The sequence below is a fragment of the Oncorhynchus kisutch genome, linkage group LG28 (genome assembly GCF_002021735.2).
Source record: "Oncorhynchus kisutch isolate 150728-3 linkage group LG28, Okis_V2, whole genome shotgun sequence".
Lineage (NCBI taxonomy): Eukaryota > Metazoa > Chordata > Actinopteri > Salmoniformes > Salmonidae > Oncorhynchus > Oncorhynchus kisutch.
The window spans coordinates 11712865-11734522 of NC_034201.2; the positions used below are offsets into that span (position 1 = coordinate 11712865).

General features: G+C 42.6%; 1 protein-coding gene across 5 annotated transcripts in view; it reads left to right on the plus strand.

The window, feature by feature from the left end:
* The first annotated feature begins 304 nt into the window (after positions 1 to 304).
* The window catches only part of LOC109873266 (roundabout homolog 2), a 191865-nt gene continuing 170511 nt past the window's right edge, over positions 305 to 21658 (plus strand). For 3 of the 5 annotated variants that reach the window (XM_031808381.1, XM_031808384.1, XM_031808385.1), the window contains exon 1: positions 306 to 1401. In XM_031808381.1, the coding sequence (XP_031664241.1) occupies positions 1269 to 1401 (133 nt within the window). In that variant the 5' untranslated portion in view covers positions 306 to 1268. Of the gene's footprint in view, positions 1402 to 21658 lie in introns of all 5 variants that reach the window. The other 2 variants (XM_031808382.1, XM_031808383.1) reach the window with 2 other exon arrangements.

Genomic DNA, 21658 nt, shown 5'->3' on the forward strand with positions numbered 1-21658 from the left:
AATTGTATGTAAAGAGTATAAGAGGGTGATTGGGTTTCTTGTGATAAACATTCATTTCACTCGCTCAACTCCTGTAACTGTGGTGGAAAAACCTTGTACGTTCCTAGCTATCTCTGGGGTGTGCATCACCCCTCTCCACCCCCTTACCTCTCCTCTCTTTTCCTTGCCTCCATATCCCTCTACTTCCCCCCGACTCTCTGAAGTCAGCTCCCTCTCTCCATATCCCCTGCTCTCTCTCTCTCACTCTCTCCACACTGATCTATGACGCTGAGCTGACATAGCCGCGTGGTGAAGCTGTCATCTCTCTCCTCGGAAAGTGTTTTTCTATCGACTGCTGCTTCCAGAGCTGCCTGCCTGCCTGCGTGTGAGGATTAGAGCCGTCTCCGTTACTTCTCTCCTCTCTCCTCTCTCCACGCGCCAACCTGACATTCCTCCACACGTCTCAACCGTTGGCTTCATTTATCTCTCTCACTCTCTTTCCACTGCTCGCTTTACTGTTACACTGTACTCGTGCCTCTCTCACACTCACAAACGCTCTCTCATTCTCTCACTCTCCATCCCCTGCGCTCATACCTCTGGACTGGTGTGTTTTCCTCTCCTGCATGGACGTCTCCTCTGAGTAAACACATGGTGGTGAAAGAGCAGGCTTTCACCACCATGAACACCATCAACACCACTGTCTCCATCAGCACCATCACTACCACTATAATCAGCACCAGCTTTACCTGCAGCTGTTTCAGCCTTCAGAGAAAAATAGAGAGAGAGAGAGAGAGTATGTGTGTGAAACAGAGCAAGTGAGGGAGAGCTCCACGCTGTGTGAAGCTGCTCAGCCAGCTCTGTCCTCAAGCTGTCCTGTGCAGTGCTGTCTAAGGGGATCCTCTGGAAAAGGGACTGCACAACGCTTCTACAGCTCTCTGACGATGTGATTGTGGATACAGCAGCTCTGTCTGCAAGGAGACAGTCTCTCCATCGCATGGTGGACAGACCCAAGAGAAACAGCCAACTGTCAACTAAGAACAAAGGAAAACACCCTTTATGAACATCAACTTTGGGATACCATGAATTTGTCTGTAGAGGCGCCTGGGAACTGGAACTGATGTGGATGGGACTGAGGGTGTAGCAGACAGAGTGGGACTGTCCCACTCACATCTCCCATGCTGCCCTCCCTGTGATTGGCGAGACTGCTGGGTGGAGACAGTAGTGTCCCACAGTGGAACCTACCCAGAGTGTGTGTGTGAGGAGACCCAGGTGCCAGACTGAGCCCTGAGATGTCACCCAGGACCAGGTGTGGATGTGGATGTGTGTCTGCTTGTGAACTGGCTCTGATTCTCTTCCTGCTCCTGGGAGGACCAGAGGTCAGCCTGCAGGGCAGGGCGCCAGGCAGACACAGGAACAAGGGAGGTAAGTCACACAGAAGTCCAGACGGACTGTGTTGACATGTGCGTAAGAGATCATGCTTCTGTTCTAGGCTGTGATGTTTTGAGGATTGCTGATCTGCTGTGAGTTTGTGGTGATGGTGATAAAGTCAGTCAATTGGGAGCAGTGGATCCTTTTTCCATCTCCCTCTGATTAGAATTGTTCTGTATCACACCACTGGCATGAATATGAGCCGATGGTCTATGTTTCCTTTCCTATCTCTCTGGCACTAGTTTCTGTTTATTGAACTGTTAAAGAGGTTAGTAAGAACATTTGGAGGGGTGTGTGGGAAAGCCCTGGTGTCCATGGTTCTGATTATAGTTTTGGACCACTGCTTTGTACCAAGTTCAAGTCCTTGAATGATTTCAAAGTCTGTACTTGAGCCATTTTGATTCCATAGCAGATGTTGCATAGTGCAGTGGTTTTGCATGATCTTCTCTGAGGTGAGTAGGGTGGACTCTATCTCTTTCAGTCCCTGTGTGTGGCCGTAGCTCCCATGATGCTGGAGTACAGAGGTCTGGCCTGGCAGAGAGAACTCAATGGGTAACACCCGTGTGCCTGTGCCATGTCATGATAGGGACCATGCAGAACAGATGCATTAACGAGCGGCCACACATCTCCCAGCTAACCCCTGGGTCTCTGCCTGGTCTGGTGTCACCTTCCCCAGGGCCACCCCTATCGCCCTGTGTGGTGCTGCTGATATGGCTTGGACTGCCTCCCTACCACTGTGCCCAATGGCTGAGCAGGGGTGGCAGTGACCCATCCTACCCAGCACCTCTCATCCACCTCACTACCTAATCCTGTTTGATGGATTAATGCTCCTCTCTTATCTCCCTGTTGGCGCTACCCCCCCCCCCCCCCCCCCACCACCCCCCACCTCCCTCCTTTGCCTGGCAGCACAGTGCAGTGCCCGCCTTCAAAGGGCCAGTGATGGAACTCACTCTGATCCCCTTAACCAAATGTTCTGTCTGTTTCCTCTTTTTCCTCCCTCTCTTCTTCATGTCCCCCCCTCACCCCTGCACTCATCCCTCTGCTGGTAGGAGATGAATGTGTATTTAGATGACATTGTTATCCAGGGTGACTTACAAAGCGTTTCTGCAAACTACTGTGTAGCACACAGGTAAATATGTTTAGGTGTCTCCAGATAGATTATTATGATTGCCGTGAGCACATGGAAATACACTGAAAACACATACCCTCCAACTGCCAGGAGAACCCGGGCTTGTTGAGCAAAGTGTTCCTGAGGTTGGAACCTTCTCTGAGAGCTGTGCAGTTATTGGTGGTAATTGCAGTCTGTAATTACTGAGGTGTAACAACGAATGCTTGTTACCATGCTTGTTACAAAATGGGAACGTTTCCACTACATTCACCAATTTAACGTGTCGTTTCTTCTCAGCTGCATCCTAGTAATAGCTATCACAAGGTTGTAATCTCTTGTGGACAGATGTGCTGGGTGTCCCCGAGATTACATCGGCTCTAATTACCAATCCGTGAATATGCACACTTCAAAAATTCTATTCAATGTTGTGGTTAGAAGTTGCCTCCCAGAAGTATATAATTTGGGTTGACTTGGTTGAGTTCACAGAAACAGATCAGATATAGATCAACTTCACTGACTGGGGTCTACCATACGGGTGTCATCCTCAAGTTGGAGGATAAACACATAAGTACACCACAGAGTACATGTAAAAATCTGTATAATTACAGTGTAATTACTAGGTGTTACACAGGATTTAGCTAGTGTCTTGAGGGGTACATGCTTGAAATTTCACATGTGAAACAATGTGTTTTTGGAACACTTGGGGATATTTCACATGTGGATTATCACGTGATCACAAAACCTTTCAAATGTTCATATGTGAATATTTTTCAGATGCGATTTGACAGGTGATGCCCTGCAAACAAAAATTAGTCGTTGGGATAAAAATACAAGTGCTTGTAATTAACATACACTGTTTTTTCAACGTAGATATTTGACATAGATGATTACATGATTGTTTGTTTATTTATACAGTAATTATTATTCAACATTTCCTCACCTAGGATTTGAACACACAACCTCTTGGTTTACAGCATTCTGATCTTCCTGCTACGCCACCATGTGTGTGTCAATTACTCATTTCACCTGTATTGCTACACTTTGGACTTCAAAGTAAATCTCAGCTTTGTTAAAACTCCACTTGAGAAAACTATTATATTATCATGCTACAGCAGAAAGATTAGCGTATCACAAATCCAGTTCAAATCCCAGATGGGGTCATATTGAAAAGTCACTACTAAGTGATCATGTCAAATGTAATCATATTGTCATTGATTAAATATTTGTACATTATTTTAGCTGAACAGCGTACCACTTACTCTTTAAAAAAACTGTACCCGTTTCATTCCCTTGCAAAAACAAAGCACATGTGAAATCACATTGTCACTTTTTCACATGTTCAGCTGAAAATTTCCGCATGTGAAAACAAAAGAGTTGGGTAGGTTACTTTCTAAATGTAATCCGTTATAGTTATTAGTTACCTGTCCAAAATTGTAATCGGTAATGTAAATTTTGGATTACCCAAACTCAGTAACATAATCTGATTTACATTCCATTACTTTTAGATTACTTTCCCCTTAAGAGGCATTAGAAGACAAAAATGTATGTTACCAAATGAACGGCATCTATTGCAGGGTAAATCAATGTTAACGTTACATTTTATTTATGGGTTTGTTATGTAGGCTTCTTCTAACCCATTGCTTTCAACTACATAGAATATTACGATTAAATTATATCTTTATTTAACTAGGCAAGTCAGTTAAGAACACATTCTTATTTTCAATGACGGCCTAGTGGGTTAACTGCCTTGCTCAGGGGCAGAACGACATATTTTTACCTTGTAAGCCTGGGGATTCGATCTTGCAACCTTTCGGTTACAAGTCCAACGCTCTAACCTTTAGGCTACCTGCCATCACATAAAAAGCCAAAGTGTATCAGAATTCCAGTCATTCCAATAAATGTTATACCTCTTGATCTTCAAGATTAGGACTTGGAAATATGCAAGTATTGTCACGCCTTGGTCTTAGTGTGTTGTGTTTTCGTTATATATTTGGTCAGGCCAGGGTGTGACAGGGGTTTACGTGTTGTATTCGTATTGGGTTTTGTAGGCATTGTGGATTGTGGTTGATTAGGGGTGTGTCGAGTGTAGGCTTGGCTGCCTGAGGCGGTTCTCGATCAGGGTCAGGTGCTTCTCGTTGCCTCTGATTGGGAACCGTATTTAGGTAGCCTGAGTTTCGCTTTGTCTTGTGTGGGTGATTGTTCCTGTCTCTGTGTAGTTTCACCAGATAGGCTGTAATTAGGTTTCACGTTCCGTTTGTTGTTTTTGTATTTATCGTTATTTCATGTACCGTCACTTTTTTCATTAAAGACATGAGTAACCACCACGCTGCATTTCGGTCCGACTCTCTTTCAACAAACGAAGAATGCCGTTACAAGTATAGATTAGCCAAATGATTTTACCTGAGCATGAGCCCAAAACTAAGGATTTATTAGCCAGCCCTACTCTGTTGTCATGGAGGACTGATTGGGCTCATTGATTCGAGTTGAATAAAAGCTGCGCTCATGGAGTGGCATGCTATGAGCACTACTGAAAAGTGCTATTTACATGTGAAAATGAATGCCATATGCTGCATTTACTACAGGCCTATTGTTACCCTTGTAGTTGTTGACACTTCGATATCTTGATAATATGCAGCTGTTTAAAGGGCAAATCCACAGATGAAACAATAACCAAACGGTTGCCCCGCCTCTATTTTGGTAAAAAGCTGATGGATGGGCCTGGAGAAATGTAACCCCTCTCAGATTAATAGACAGAGCTATGGATGCAAGGACCAACCATCCACGATATACAAATAAATGTTATAACCATATTATGAAGCTATACAGTGTGTGTTTATATTTACAGTGTTTACAAACATAGGAGTAAAACAAGCTTTCATTTTTAGGTTGTCATGGAGAGTGACAGTTAAACTAACCTCATGAGGCATTTCTAAGTTATATTCTTCAAGAATCAATGGAAACATACACTACCATTCAAAATTTTGGGGTCACTTAGAAATGTACTTGACTGTTGTAAATTACTGTTGGAAATGGCAGAATTTTTTATGAAGTTTCTATATTTGCGTACAGAGGCCCATTATCAGAAAACATCACTCCTGTGTTCCAATGGCACGTTGTGTTAGCTAATCCAGGTTTATCATTTTAAAAGGCTAATTGATCATTAGAAAACTCGTTTGCAATTATGTTAGCACAGCTGAAAACCGTTCTGATTTAAAGAAGCAATAAAACTGGCCTTCTTTAGACTAGTTGAGTATCTGGAGCATCAGCATTTGTGGGTTTGATTACAGGCTCAAAATGGCCAGAAACAAAGACTTTCTTCTGTAACTCGTCAGTCTATTCTTGTTCTGAGAAATGAAGGCTATTCCATGCGAGAAATTGCCAAGGAACTGAAGATCTCGTACAACGCTGTGTACTAAACCCTTCACAGAACAGAGAAAACTTGCTCTTACCAGAATAGAAAGAGGAGTGGGAGGCCCCAGTGCACAACTGAGGAAGAGGACAAGTACATTAGAGTGTCTAGTTTGAGAAACAGATGCCTCACAAGTCCTCAACTGACAGCTTCATTAAATAGTAAACAGATTAAATCCAACAGATCTGTTGGTTAAACAGATTCAACAGTGAAGAGGTGACTCCGGGATGCTGGCCTTCTAGGCAGAGTTCCTCTGTCCAGTGTCTGTGTTCTTTTGCCCATCTTAATCTTTTATTTTTATTGGCCAGTCTGAGATATGGCTTTTTCTTTGCAACTCTGCCTAGAAGGCCAGCATCCCGGAGTCACCTCTTCACTGTTGACGTTGAGACTGGTGTTTTTCGGGTACTATTTAATGAAGCAGCACCATTGATTCTTGAAGAAAATAACTTTGAAGTTTAGTTCATGAGGTTGTTTCATCCATCCATTAAAAGCCCTGCTTTTATTCCATAGGCTGGGAACAGCACTATGCAGCTGTTGCAAGAGCTCATTTTCACTGGTTGTCCACTGGTTTCAAAAACAATGATTGATAGGCAGCTTAAACTTCTTGAATTCAACCTTTTATTGGGTTCAAATACACATTCAGATTTATGACCAGCCATCACAACAACCACAATCCGTAAGGCGTAAATAGCTAAGGGAGAGAGCAGTACTGTGATTCACATCAACGCGCTATGTAGATATCAATAATAAGGGATATCCATATCATCGTAGACTACACTCCTGTCATCTAAGCGTTTATTCAAGTTGGATAATCTTTGAATGCTTGGAGGGAGAGGGAGACAGGAAGAGAGAGGGGGGTGAGGTGAGAAAGGAAGAGTTAGGACGTGGGAACAACAACACTAGATGGTGATGACTGTAACAACATAGATATGAAATAGGGTGATCTGAATCATGAAGAGGTTTGCATAAATCATCAAAGTCAATAGGAGACTTTTGCATGAAACTTGTGTTGCAAGCGATTTCGAGTCCTAAGTATGCACATAATGCAAAATTTGTGAATAATGTATAGTTACGTGTTTTGATATTGTTCTCTGTGCAGTCTCTAAAGCACTGATATTTTGATCTGACATAAAAGCAGTTAAGACCTGCTTACACATTGGTCATTACATTTGAGTAATGCAACGATAAATCGTTGTTACTATATATTATGGGAAATATCTGTGGTCAGTGAATAATAATTTGCATTGTGTAGCATGACATTTGTATTCCATATACCTGAGCAGGATGTGGTATCAAGGCGCTGGAATCGAACCCTACTGTATCTCATTCCATATCTTTCTCTACCACTCTGTTAGAGTCTGGCCTGGAGGGCAGCTATACAAACATGCTTGCCAACAGTAGATGAGGGCCAAACGGAATCTCCCCTGATCTCCTCTGATGTTTTAAAATCATAAACAGTGGTATTCTTTCTGAGTAATTATATTAATACAGTACATTTATAGAACTCCTGCCAACCATTGGAGATGAAATAGTAGAAAATCTCATTTAGTGTTCACCTTGTTGACCGGCTGGATGTGGAGATGCTCTGGTGCAGTTCCATGCTCTGTGCTAGAGTATGATGAGCATGATGTAGTAACACTATGCCAAGCTCCATCTTCGCTGTGCTCCTTTATGGCCGTTGTGATAGGAGTCGTTGTTATGAGTTAAGAGCCAATCTGACCCCGGTGTGATGACCTGGCCCTTCCCTCGGGAGGGTCTCATGGCTAGCAGAGTCCAGTTATCATAGTAACATGATGGGATTGACTAGTTAGCCATACCTTTTCTTTCACCTCCTCAACACCATCCTCCCTTATCCCTCCAACTCCTGGTAATCCTAATGTTACAGCTGCCAGAAACAAATAGAGCACACAAAGCCAAAAAGCATCATTCTCTGTTCTTGGATCTGAATCAACTCAACCACAAAAGAGTAGAAAAAGCGAGAAAAAGACTGCTCATGACCCATCCAGAAACATTGGGCGAAAAATTGAAAGGTGGAAGAGTGAAGCCAAAATGGCTACTGGTCTCATGGACTGGTAACGTTAGGTAAGTGTTGGGTTGTGTATTTAGCCTGCTAGCTACATTAGCTGCTAAGAAATGTTCAAGCTAGCTAACAAGGCTACTTAGCTAGCTAGAATATTCTGTAATTCGGACTGTTTTGTACTCAAAGGAATCTAACGATAGCATCTTGTAGCCTCAATTTCAACTTGCATTAGCTAGCTAAAGCTAGATATGCAAATTCTTGACATTGTAGTGTGTTTCGTTTCTAGATGATAATGCTAGCTAGCTAGGTGGTCGACAGCATTTTCATCCCTGGACCACCCCAAAATATGCACATAGCTATAACATTCGGTACAGCAACATCACACACACAAGTATTTCTCAGGGAGATACTGGTGGAGACAGTCTGAGACAGTCTGTCATCACGTCCTGCTCGTCCACCTCTCCAACTCATCCTCACCAACACTGTCATCGCTCAGCTGTGGCTGTTAATTAGCCCCCTCTGCCCAGTCTGTGTGTAGGCCTAATGAGGATGGACAGGTCTCAGATCAGTAGAAGTGACAGTTAGGGACTGCCGGGTGTGTATGTTCGACATTACTGCCCGCGATCCATGCCTCCATGTCCATCATGTCCTCACTGACCTCACTAAACAAATAGCCCCAGTGGTTGGCTAGCTGCTCAGTGACATGCTCTTTGTGTAATTTTATTCAAACTGTGGAGGCAGCATGGCTGATGGCCTTTACTATTCACACTGATGTGACAGTGGCAGCAGATAATTATGACATGACATCAAAACAGAACTGTTTGTGTGTGCATGTATTTCCTGTTTTGGTGGCCCATTTTTCTGCCCCGCTGCTGAAAATGGGGATGACACATGATATGACATGTGCTACTCATCTTGCATAAATCTCTGTAAAGGACTAGAATATGATGTGAGGCTGTGCCAGTGCCATCAGAGGCTTGTTCTGTTGAAGGTTGTAGTTCTGCACACCTGGTGTTGTCCATGGTCTAGAGCAGAGTGAATCATCTCTAGCGGATATCCATTTTCCTCTGTGTCACCCATTCCACTCAAACTCATTGTGCACATCTGTCACTATATCTATGATTAGTCAACAACCTGATATCTTACCCAATCAGATGTGGCTTGAATGACCAAAATTCAACCAACATGGCCGATCCAAGAGAAGTAGGTTCCATAACTTTAGCCTCAGACATACTGTACTTCAGCATCTGCTTTGAGACCAGCAGAGGTCGGGTGAGCAGGACTAAAGCATGTTGAGGGTAAAACATGAAGATGTCTATGTATTCCATGCAGGGTTGTAATCTGGCTGTCGTCAGGGTAACCTTGACCATCCTAATGGAGGACCTCTAAATGAGGGACTAACTCTCACAGCCCCGCTACACGTTGTCAGGCCACATTTGTCTGCGACTCGCCTCCTCAGCCACAACCTTATCATGTTGCATCGCCCAGTTTATTGTCTGCTTCATCATACTCAGATTGTCTGTGTGCACAGGCCCCTATCTCTGAATATGTAATGGCTGGGACTGGTTCTCTCTCTACAACTTATGCAAGGAATGTCAATGAGACCCGGACCTCTTCGAGGATGGCCCCAGTAGTATCTGTCCCAGCATGCCATGCTCTGCTATCCAACTGTGAAAAGAAATCAGGCTCAGGCACTAAGATAGGGCTCTACCTGTGCAGAGTACATGCCCCTTTGCCCTTCCAGTCTCCAAAGTGCCAATTTGGGTGGTGGTAGAATTTCCCCACATTTCTTTTTTTGGGGGGGGGGTATACATATTTTGTCATTGTTGTTCTGGACCCACTGCCCTCTACTGCCCGCAAGTCTACATGACATATTCAAGTTCGCAACCTGCCACCCTGTCCATTGGTTGCGCCTGTTGATCTGCCCTGTACAATGTAGCTAGCAACCTAGTTAAAATATTAACAGTACTGCCACAGCAGCATAACATTTGATAACGCTTGATTTAGCCGACATCTTCATCAATAGCCGGTCTGGCTGGCTTAGAGAGGCAGAAAGACATAGAGAGGACCAGTCCACCACTTCTCCAGTCGGGGGTTGCACACGTGTGTCATTGCAGCAGCAACACAGGTAGTTTAGACTATAGCTAACCACCATATACTAAAATATCCACTCAAGACACTAGCCAGACAGCCATATATCATGAGTTAGAAGATCAGGAATATTCTACTATCTGATGAGAGCTAGTTAACTAGCAGATTTGCATCAGTCATCAACATCAATGATCAGCTGATAGCCCAACTTCTTTTCCTTATGTCAATCATGTGTTTAGGAGACACTGTAATTAGCTTTCGTATCATTTATGATGATCAATGAGTGTGTTGTTGCCTAAATAAATAGGGCTATGCTGTTTTTTGTAACAGAGGCATTTGGTATGTTATGAATTTTGAGATATGAATTACGAAAGTCCTTTTTGAAAGAGAGAGAGAGAGAGGGAGAGGGAGCGAGAGAGAGAGAGAGAGATTTCTCACTACAGTTTTCCTTGACACAATCTCTATTTCTGTCTTGAGAAGATGACTCACGTAGGAGCCACTGATGTGATGGTATGGTATAGACAACTTCACCTTCACTGATATGATAAGGATGTTTTTATTTGGCCACATTACAGCACCCCAGAATTGCTCTACACATTATGCTAAATCATTCACAAAACATTTGGACATAGCACTCCCAGTCTTAGCGCCTGTGCCTGTGTACTACCAAATTGAAAACAAAGAGCATTCTTCATGATGTGAGGATGGAACAAACACTGTATCGTAATCGGCTCATTCAAAAGTACCGCGTTGAACCATTTTCCAAGTGAAATGAGCTTCTTAGGCACGCTAAGAAAATGAGTTTTCTTTGGAAAACATTCAGTGGAGATACAAAAGAATTAGGCTAATTCCGAATTTGCAGGCATAAGCTTTTCTGTTTTTCTCTTTTCTTTTGAAGCCTAAATTGTCTGCCATTCCTACTTCGACATGCCAATGCAGGGAGAATGTGAGGGTAAAGCAGGAGAGACAGCATGACTTGGTGTATGTTCGCTATTGTTTTTCCTTTCACATTTTCCTTTTAAACAGTGAGCAGACTCCATGGCCAACATATACAGTCCTATTTTATGGATTAGGCAATGGGTCTTGAGGGTATGACTGGCTACTGAAGCATAAAAAGTGTCAGTCTTTTTTGTGGCTCGTTTGGCTAAAAACATACAAACGATTCGCTGTGGAAACAAAATCCAGTCGTTCCTGCCAAACACATTTAATGCTTCATGGTTTATGTATGCATCTTTTTGTTTCCAAACTGGGCTTCGAACGAAAATGAAATAGCTTTTTGCTTTAAAACTGTATTTGGATTACAGTTATACAATCATAATTAGTCACATCGTTGTCATATTTGGCTATGACATCAGAGTGGTGGCATGTTGTTGTCAATCTAGGACAAAGTCACTCAAAGTGTAGTAGCCCATGACCCTTGTTTGACCATCCAGTAATTAGAGTAGTGTTCTACTGACTACTGTGTCTTGCTCTTGTCTATATGTTTGAGAATCATTTTCAGTTTCTCATGCACTGGCTTTTTCCTCCTTGTGTGTCAACATACAGTATATACATGTATATTCATGATGATGTGAATAGAACGGCATCTGCTCATCCACTCCCATGCCGTGGTCCTCCTGCTTGAAATGCTAAGCAGTGTGTTGTGAGCTCAGCCTGTCATCATCAGGGGAGAATTACGGAGACTACAGGCCACGGGAGTTTAGTGGCACCTGTATTGGGGAGGTGGTAATAGCTGGAGAGGAATAGGTTGAATGGTATCAAATACATCAAACACAAGTTTTCCATGTGTTTGGGGACATTCCATTCACTCCATTTCGGCCATTATTATGAGCCGTTCTCCCCTCAGCAGCCTCTACTGCTAGAGGCAGCCCACTGGCAAAGGTGTAATGTTAAATAGGTCATCGTGTTTGAAGATGAATATTTCATGGAGCATACAGGGAGATGACCCCTGAGCTCAGCAGAGAGCCTGCCAGGCAGCCAGCTCCCTCTGCTCTGCTTTATGGAGTCTCCTGTTTGTATTGAGTATTGTACAATGGTAGTGATAATTAAGAGGAAGTTGCTGCTATTCAAGACAGGGTTCAGATTACTGGTGAACTCTCTCTACTAGCTGGACTGTGGACGCCTAATTAACCAATTTATTTGAAAGCAGAGCATTCCAAATGATTCTGTACGTAAATCCGAGACACTCTACATAAGAAATGTCACATGTCATACTTAATAATGTATTCATTTGTGGTTGTCCATCACACATTTTAAATGATTTGTTACGAATTAAAATGTGTATTATGTGTTACAAATTTTCAACATTTACAATATGTTACGGATTCTAGCTAGGTGACTAACTTTAGCTAGCTGGCTAACATTAGCTAGGATAGGGGTACGGATTGAGGTTTAGGGTTAAGGTTAGGGTTGTGTTTAGGAGTTAGGTTAATGTTTAAGGTTAGGGTTAGGGTTAGGGTTAGGGGAATGGTTAGTTAAAAGGGTTAAGGTTAGGGGGAAGGGGAAGTAGTTACAAAGTAGCTTTGGGTTGGTAGACGTTTGCGCTATACACCAACCCAACCACCCTACTTTCATTTTTGCTTCAAGTAGCCACTTGTCTTATGTAACCATATGAAATGTAACATATCGTACTAAATGGAGTATCTCAGAATTACAGAATAATACAAAATGCTCTGACACCAGGTTGCTACTCAAGGTGAGTCATGGATTGACTGTGTGGGACATATTGTTCCCCCTTACCCAACTATTTTCCCCTCATGTATACACTGGCCCATAAAAATGCTGCAAGCATAAACACATGACCATGAATGTAGCACAATACAGTGTGAAGAATGATGTATTGTGCACAACTCTGTGTGTGTGAATGCGTGCATATGCATGTCTGTATGCAACACTACATCCAACTCTGCTCACAACACACAGCCAGAACGCTGATGTGGATTCACCTAAATATGTAATATGCAACAGCTTTTGCATCCGATCCCCTCTAGAATGGAGGAGGCATAACCTGTGAACTGTAGTCCATATTCTTCCAGGCAAGTGAGGCCAGAGATAGCGCCTGGAAGGGAGGGAGACAATCAGGGTTGATCTGAATCAGCAGCAGCCAAGTTAAACACAATTACCCAGTCCACCAGGGAGATCCACCGAGGTACACTGTAATTATGTTCCCGTGTTTGAATTAACAGGCCTCTGGTAAAGAGAGAGAGATTGTCCATCCAAGAGACTATTTCTGAACACATAATGGAGGGAGAGCGAGAGAAATCAGGATGATATTGTGTTGTAGGGTTCAAACTAAGTGCTCTGATTGGTCAATGTTATGCCCAACAATGGCCTGCTATGTCTGACAATAACTGACAAAAGAATAGAGTGACAAGATGCTTATTAGAGCTTACTGAACAAATAGAGGACTGCTGCTAAACCAGGAATCCATTCAGCCAGAGCTTCAGGTCTTAAAATGACAGTGAATATCTTTTTCCTCTAATTTAAGACTGTACATTATGAAATGGAATCGCTGTCCTCACTCTCTCCATCACAGTCCTTGTCTTTTCATGGACGCATACAGTAGCATAGGTTTGATATCAGAACATCTTCTCCACTGGTAAACTTACGGTCTCTCCACTCTTTACCTGTCAAGTGGAAGGCTGGTATAGAGCAGAACCTCTATAGGAAGATGAAGAGCAGGTAAAGCTTTAATGCTTATCTCCATTTTCTCATTAGAATGGGACTACTGTAAGTAAATGCCGTACGTTTTAGCTGTAAGCTTCTAAAGAGATAAATATGGAGATATCACAATGAACCCCCTCTCACATCCCAACCCCCTCTACTCCCTTCACCAATCCGGGCACTTAGTATGTGTTCTACATACCCTAATCTGTACCATACTCACGGTGGTGCCTTAAGTGCTGACCCACATTGACTGAGGGGGAGAGGGTGTCCACACGTTTCCTTGTCTCTGACATGTCTGAGCTAGACTTTAATATTGTGGTGCTTTTGTTCTGCTCTCTTCAAGGGAAAAGAGAGGTAGAGATGTACCATGGCTGCAGTAGTAGAGAGGCACAAACTACCAGGTGAACTGGACTTTATGTGAAATAAATAACAAAACACGCCTGACTCTCTGACCGACGAGGCCAATATGTTTCCATAAAGTTTTCTCACACCATGCCAGCGTGATTCAGAGTGTACTTCATTTTTCTGACTCGTATTATACATGCGTAATGGCCCCCATTCATCTCTAAAACAACGTGTCAATGAGCTGTTGCTGCCTTGCTGAGCGGAGTTCTCTATGGGCGGTCTGTGTGGTGTGGTATACTGTGAAGTGATATGCTATCATGTGGTACAGTATACTGTGGTGTGGTATATTGTGGTGTGATATGCTGTCATGTGGTACAGTATACTGTGGTGTGGTATACTGTGATGTGGTTTACTGTGATGTGGTTTATTGTGGTGTGGTGTACGGTGGTGTGGTATACTGTGGTGTGCTGTCATGTGGTACAGTATACTGTGGTGTGGTATACTGTGGTGTGGTATACTGTGATGTGGTATACTATGGTGTGGTATACTGTGGTATACTATGGTGTGGTATACTGTGGTGGGGCATACTGTGATGTGGTATACGGTGGTGTGGTATACTGTGGTGTGGTATACCGTGATGTGGTATATGGTGGTGTGGAAGGGATCCAGACCAATGCTCAGAGGGCTGAGGGCTTCTCTACCCAATTTGGGATAACAGGATCATACGTCCCAATGACATGGTCTTACCTCCCTTCCTCACAGTGTAAATGACTACCGCCCTATAGCCCTCACAGCGGTAGCCATGAAGTGCTTTGAAAGCTGGTCATGGCTCACATCATCACCATCATCCTGGAAACCCTAGACCCACTCCAATTTGCATACTGCCCCAACAGATCTACAGATGAAGCAATCTCAATCGCACTCCACACTGCCCTTTACCACATGGACAAAATGAACACCTGTGAGAGAATGCTGTTCATTGACTACAGCTCAGCGTTCAACACCATATTGCCCACAAAGCTCATCACTAAGCTAAGGAACCTGGGACTAAACATATCCCTCTGCAACTGGATCCTGGACTTCCTGACGGTGGTAAGGGTAGGCAACAACACATCTGCCACGCTGATCCTCAACACGGGGGTGCGTGCTTAGACCCCTTCTGTACTCCCTGTTCACCCAGGACTGCGTGGCCAAGCACGACTCCAACACCATCATTATGTTTGCTAACGACACAGCAGTGGTAGGACTGATCACCGACAAGCCTATAGGAAGGAGACAGAGACCTGTCAGTGTGGTGCCTGGAAAACAACCTCTCCCTTAACATGAGCAAGTCAAAGGAGCTGATTGTGGGCTACAGTAAAAGGAGAGCCGAACACGCCCCCATTCACATTGACAGGGCTGTAATGGAGTGAGTCAAGAATTTTAAGTTGCTTGGTGTCCACATCACCAACAAACTATCATGTTCCAAACACACCAAGACAGTCGTGAAGAGGGCACTGCAACACCTTTTCACCATCAGGAAGTGGGAAAAGATTTGTCATGGGTCCCCAGATCCTCCAAAAGTTCTACAGCTGCACCATCGAGAGCATCCTGACCGGTTGCATCACCGCCTGGTATGGCAACTGTTTGGCATCTGACCGTAAAGCACTACAGAGGGTAGTGCGTATGGCCCAGTACATCACTGGGGCCAAGCTTCCTGCCACCAGGGACCTACATACTAGACGGTGTCAGAGGAAGGCCCAAAAGATTGTCAGACTCTAGTCACCCAAGTCATAGACTGACTCGGCATCGGTACCCCCTGTACATAGGCTCATTGTGTTACTTTTAATTACATTTTTACTTTAGTTTATTTTGTAAATATTTTCTTAACTCTATTTCTTGAAATGCATTGTTGGTTAAAGACGTGTAAGTAAACATTTCATGGTAAGGTCTACACCAGTTGTATTCGGGGCATGTGACAGATACCATTCTATTTGGTTTGCTACAGCTATGCTATCACACTACTTCTTTCCACATAAACGCCACTGCTTTGTAAAATCAATACACTCTATTCACATTAAATAATGGATGGGGATATTTGAATTGAACCTATTGGCCAAAGGTGATTTGCATCAGTTGTGGAATAAGTACCCAATTGTCATACTTGAGTAAAAGTAAAGATACGCTAGTAGAAAATGACTCAAGTAAAAGTGAGTCACCCAAAAAATACCACTTGAGTAAAAGCCTAAATGTATTTGTTTTTTATGTACAAGTACTTAATCAAAAGTAAATGTAATTGCTCAAATATACTTAAGTATCAAAAGCAAAAGTAAATTCTAGAAATCATTTAAAATATTGTATATTAAGAAAACCAGACAGCAAAAATGTGTATAATTTGTATTTATTTACTAACATAGCATTTGTGTTTAGTCCTGCTTCAGAATGTAGTGGAGTAAAAGTAAAAGTTCACAAAAATATAAATAGTAAAGTACAGATATCCCCCCCAAAATACTTAAGTAGTATCTTCAAATATTTTTTACTTAGTTACTGTCACGATCGTCGTAATGACTAGACCAAGGCGCAGCGTGAGTAGAGTTCCACATGTTTTTAATAAAAACAAAACTCAGCAAAACAAAACAACGCAAACGCAAACGAACCGTGAAGCTACTGGACTGTGCACTCAGGCAACTAAATGTAGACAAGATCCCACACCAGAAAGTGGGAAAAGGGCTACCTAAATATGATCCCTAATCAGAGACAATAAACAGCTTTCTCTGATTGGGAACCATATCAGGCCAACATAGACATACAAAAAACCCTAAACCTACAAAAACCCTAGACATACAAAAAAACCTAGAAAATACAAAAACTATAGTCACACCCTGACCTAACCAAAATATATAGAAAACAGAGATATCTCAGGTCAGGGCGTGACAGTTACTTTCAATGTTCCCTCTGAGCAAAGGGAACATGAGCAAATCACAGCACTGAGCAAATTTCAGGTCTGCTGAGCGCAAACTTGAACATTGTGAAAATTCTGTGGAGGTTCCAGGGCGCGTTTACTATGAACACTGAGGCTGTACACATTTTAAGTTACAGTTTTAACAGTGGCCAAGTAGGCTACTGTGGCTATTTGATCATAATGAAACAAATACGTCCCATAACATTTTAACATGGAAAGAGCTGTTCTATCATTCATCCTACAGTAACAGCCAATGTGTGTAGTTCAATGTAGGAATACATTCCATGAGACTTTTAAAAAAACATACTTGACATTAACCTGTTTATCCACTTGACCTTAAGACAAGGAGGTGACGGAACATGTTTTTGTGTTGTTTGATGCAAGAAACCACTTATTACGTATTACCACTCATTACTACAAATTATGCTACCCTTTGCCTATCGGCTACTTAGCTTTTTCAAGCCTGTCTCAAAATACAAGACTGCCCGTTTAAGACAAAAAAAAAGCTCTTTACCTGACTTTCTTTCAAAGATGACTAGAATAACATCTGCTAAACACGTGTATGTGACAAATATAATTTGATTTGAAATGTACATATTTTGTACTCTTGTAGGAAGCAATCAGTCCCCTATTGCTGACTACAAATTATCTACATTACCAGTCAAAAGTTTGGACACACCTACTCATTCAAGGGTTTTTCTTTATTTTTACTATTTTCTTTCATGTGGAATAACAGTGAAGACATCAAAACTATGAAATTACATGTAGGAATTCCTTCAAAACTGTTGGAAAAGCATTCCAGGTGAAGCTGGTTGAGATAATGTCAAGAGTATGCAAAGCTGTCATCAAGGCAAAGGGTGGCTACTTTGAAGAATATTAGAAATAAAATATATTTTGATTTGTTTAACACTTTTTTGGTTACTACATGATTCCATATGTGTTATTTCATAGTTTATATGTATTCACTATTATTCTACAATGTATAACTGTGCTAATACCTCAATAAGTAGCAAAGGATATGAACAAAATGTGCATGCGTGGCTACATGCAGCTCTCGCTTTGATCTCAAAACAAGTGTATCTCCTCAGATCGCTCATGCTGTAAACACAGTCCAGTTCAAAGTAATTGGCACAGATCCATATATGGTAATGGTCTATTTGCATATATAAGCCTACTTTAGCTCTGATTATTCCGCACCAGTCTGTGTAGAGTACGGGCTGAGTTGTGTGTGTAAAGTGTAATAGAATCGTACTTTGATGCGTTCTGCCTACAGCAAAATCTCTTTCATAGTTCGTTTCAGTATGTTGCATTAAAAGCGGCTAATATTGTGTTGATTCGTTCAATTGCCACAGTAAAGGGAAATGTTGATAGTGTCAACAGGGAAAACTCTTGAACAGTGGTCACCAACCTTTTCTGAGTCAAGATGACTTTCTGAGTGAAAATGCAAGATGAGATCTACAGCTCAGATTTTTTTAATCATGAATTAAAAAACGTAAGCCTATGCAACATTAAAACGTCTTAACCAATTTTAAACAGTACTGTAGCAATGACATTTGTGCAGTAAACTATAGGTCCATACATTATCACCGCATATTGGCTTTGCTTGAATTGACTTGCCAATGCATTGTCATTCATGGACATTTTTTTAAATTATACTACAAAACTTGGAGGTAGGCTATATGATCACATTGGTAATAGATCCGTTGTTGTTTTACTTGTGAGGCACAGCTGAATAAATCATTTGAAATAATTCGCTTTTTATTTATATTTTACTGGGCTGATGTTGCCAGCATCTGATGGTCAGTCTCAGCAGAGGGACAGAGCAGCAGACTGAGGGTCCGCCTCTCAACATCCCTCCTCTCTCCCTTTCCTCCTCTGAAACTATCTTGCAGCACCCCATTATTTCTTCCTCATGCACAAAATCATGTTGTTAGTCCTATGAACAGAACAAGTGAAATATTCCTTGATATGAAAAAATACCCAAACAGCTCTTTGCTGTATTCGTTGACGGTCTCTTTCTAGTCATGGTTTTAAACATTTTGAAATCTCACAGTATCAACTTTGCTGTAGCTTTCTTTTATGCCTGCTGCCTTTCTGCAGACACGATAATCTGAGCCATCCAATTGGCCAGCGGTAGGCCTATAGTGCACTTGATTTGCTCTCTGGACCGCTGGGAAGGCAGAGGTTGTACCTTCAGACACATGAAATTGTTCAAAATGGCAAAAGTTTGCCTACCTGGCGCGCAGGTCAGCCAACAGCCGGAGATGAATAAAAAAACAATAGGAACACAAGTCATTGTCATTGTTTTTTTTACAGAAATGTTTGGCGATCGACTAGGAATGCCTTGGAGGTTGACCAGTCGATGACAACTGCTCTAAAAAGTTGAGTGAAGTTCAATCTCGTGCTTCTCTCTGCGGGCTGAGAGGCAGTCTAGGGGGAGCTGCCTGGCAGTCTCGGACCTACTGCCGCCCCGGGCATACACTGCAGTTTAGAGGGAACATTGGTTACTTTTTGGTTACATTGGTTACAAGTTGCTTTGCAGATGTGCTGTACAGCAGACAGACACACGGTTAGGCAGCCTTGACGTGAGAGTGCATCTGATGGACATGGGACCTTTTTGCCTGTCAGATGATCCACACCAGACCTGTCTGTTCACTGCCATCATCCTCCATCACGAATGATTGAGAAGGAAAATATACCTTCCGAGAAAAAAATCCTTCAGCATTAATTATGAATTCATTTCACATTAAAGTTTCATGATTTGGGAATCAACATCTTAAATTATTCAGCACTGCAAAATGAAGAGAGCCAGGTAAAACAAAAAAAAAGAGATGAAGAAAACAAACATACTCGCTCACTAGGGAGATGGTGTTGGATGAGGATGGATATGTGAGGAGGGGTGTGTGTTGCACATTCATATGAAAACAGGGGGGCATGATGACAAGTGGGAGGTGGGAGAGAAGGAAAGTTAACTTTTAATGATAAAGAAAATTAATTGGAAAGAAGGATGAATTGGGAAAAAAAAGAAGAAATAGAAGGGGAGTCTGAGTCAGAGTAACGTGCAGGAACTTACAGTAACGGGGGATTTTGTCAGGCCACTCTAAGAAGCTCTATGCCGAATGAGCAGAATTCAGCCTCATATCAGGGAGGATTAAGAAGCCCAAAAGTCACTACAGATGTTGGTGTTTAATAATGGAAAAACCTACTCTGCAGGGTGGGTGGAGCTGCTCACTCAAACCCTGCCTGAGTACTACCATACACAGACACACTGAAGTATGCACCCCACGCACATATGAACACACACTCATACACACAAAAGCACCCACACGTGCACAACAGAGATTAAAGGGAAAAAAAGCAGCAACCATGACAAATTTATGTGTGACACAAAATGTACCGCCACCAGCGGCCACCCAGTGCCTCCCAGTCACAGCCTGAGAATGTCTCTCTATCTCCTGCCCCATTCTTCACCCCAGGCCAGGCTCAGCGCACCAGCCAGTTACTGGACCTGCTTTTAGCAGCCTTTTCACAAGGCCAGTAATGTAAGGTTTAGAAATGTAGCAACGTTTTGCAGGAGGTACAGCAGCTGGGTTGGGATCTTTAAATCCTCTACCCTGTGCTTGAGTACATCCTGCGAAAGGAGCCACGAATATGCTAACACTCGAGGCTATATGACTGTTCCTTCACAGTAAAGCAGTTTGCGAAACTTAGCATTTCTTCCTGCTTGTGCTTTGGACTATGTGGGTCAGCCTATGAAATTGTGTTTAATTAGATTGACCAGTTTTTTTTTCTGGAGAGGTATAGAAGAAAGACAATTGTTATTACATAGTATGAAGATCGTACTCTATCGGCACCTGATATCGTATGTAATCTACTGTACTGTATGGGAAACATATGTAGTCTACTGTACTGTCTGGGAAATATACAGTATTCCCATGTAGTGCCAGTTTTGTTTCTTTGATTTGGATCTTACTTTATTTTTTAATTTTTTTATCATAGATCATTTAAAAACGGTAGGAGGTAAAGGAGGAAGATACGTATTTAAGTGTACAGGTTAGCGTGTGGTATTTTCCTTTGTTTGAGGACTGATGCTATGCTGCAGGATATGACATACAAACAAATGTTCCTCCCTCTCGTCTGAGCCTGATTACATGCCCTAGGATATAATATATGAAGTAGCGCGCTTCTCCCGCAATTAAATGTCATGAGCAATAACTCTGTGGAGAGTGAGTGACCAGAGAATGCTTTCACTGCACAACCCCTCTCTGATGCTCATACCCTCCAACGTGTCTCTTCATCTCCATCTCCCCAGACAGTCCCGTCTTAATGTCTCTCTCTTCCTCTCCATCTCTCCAGACAGTCCAGTCTTAGTATGTCTCTCTCTTCGTCTCCATCTCCCCAGACAGTCCAGTCTTAGTATGTCTCTCTCTTCATCTCCATCTCCCCAGACAGTCCAGTCTTAGTATGTCTCTCTCTTCGTCTCCATCTCCCCAGACAGTCCAGTCTTAGTATGTCTCTCTCTTCATCTCCATCTCCCCAGACAGTCCAGTCTTAGTATGTCTCTCTCTTCATCTCCATCTCCTCAGACAGTCCAGTCTTAGTATGCCTCTCTCTTCCTCTCCATCTCCCCAGACAGTCCAGTCTTAGTATGTCTCTCTCTTCCTCTCCATC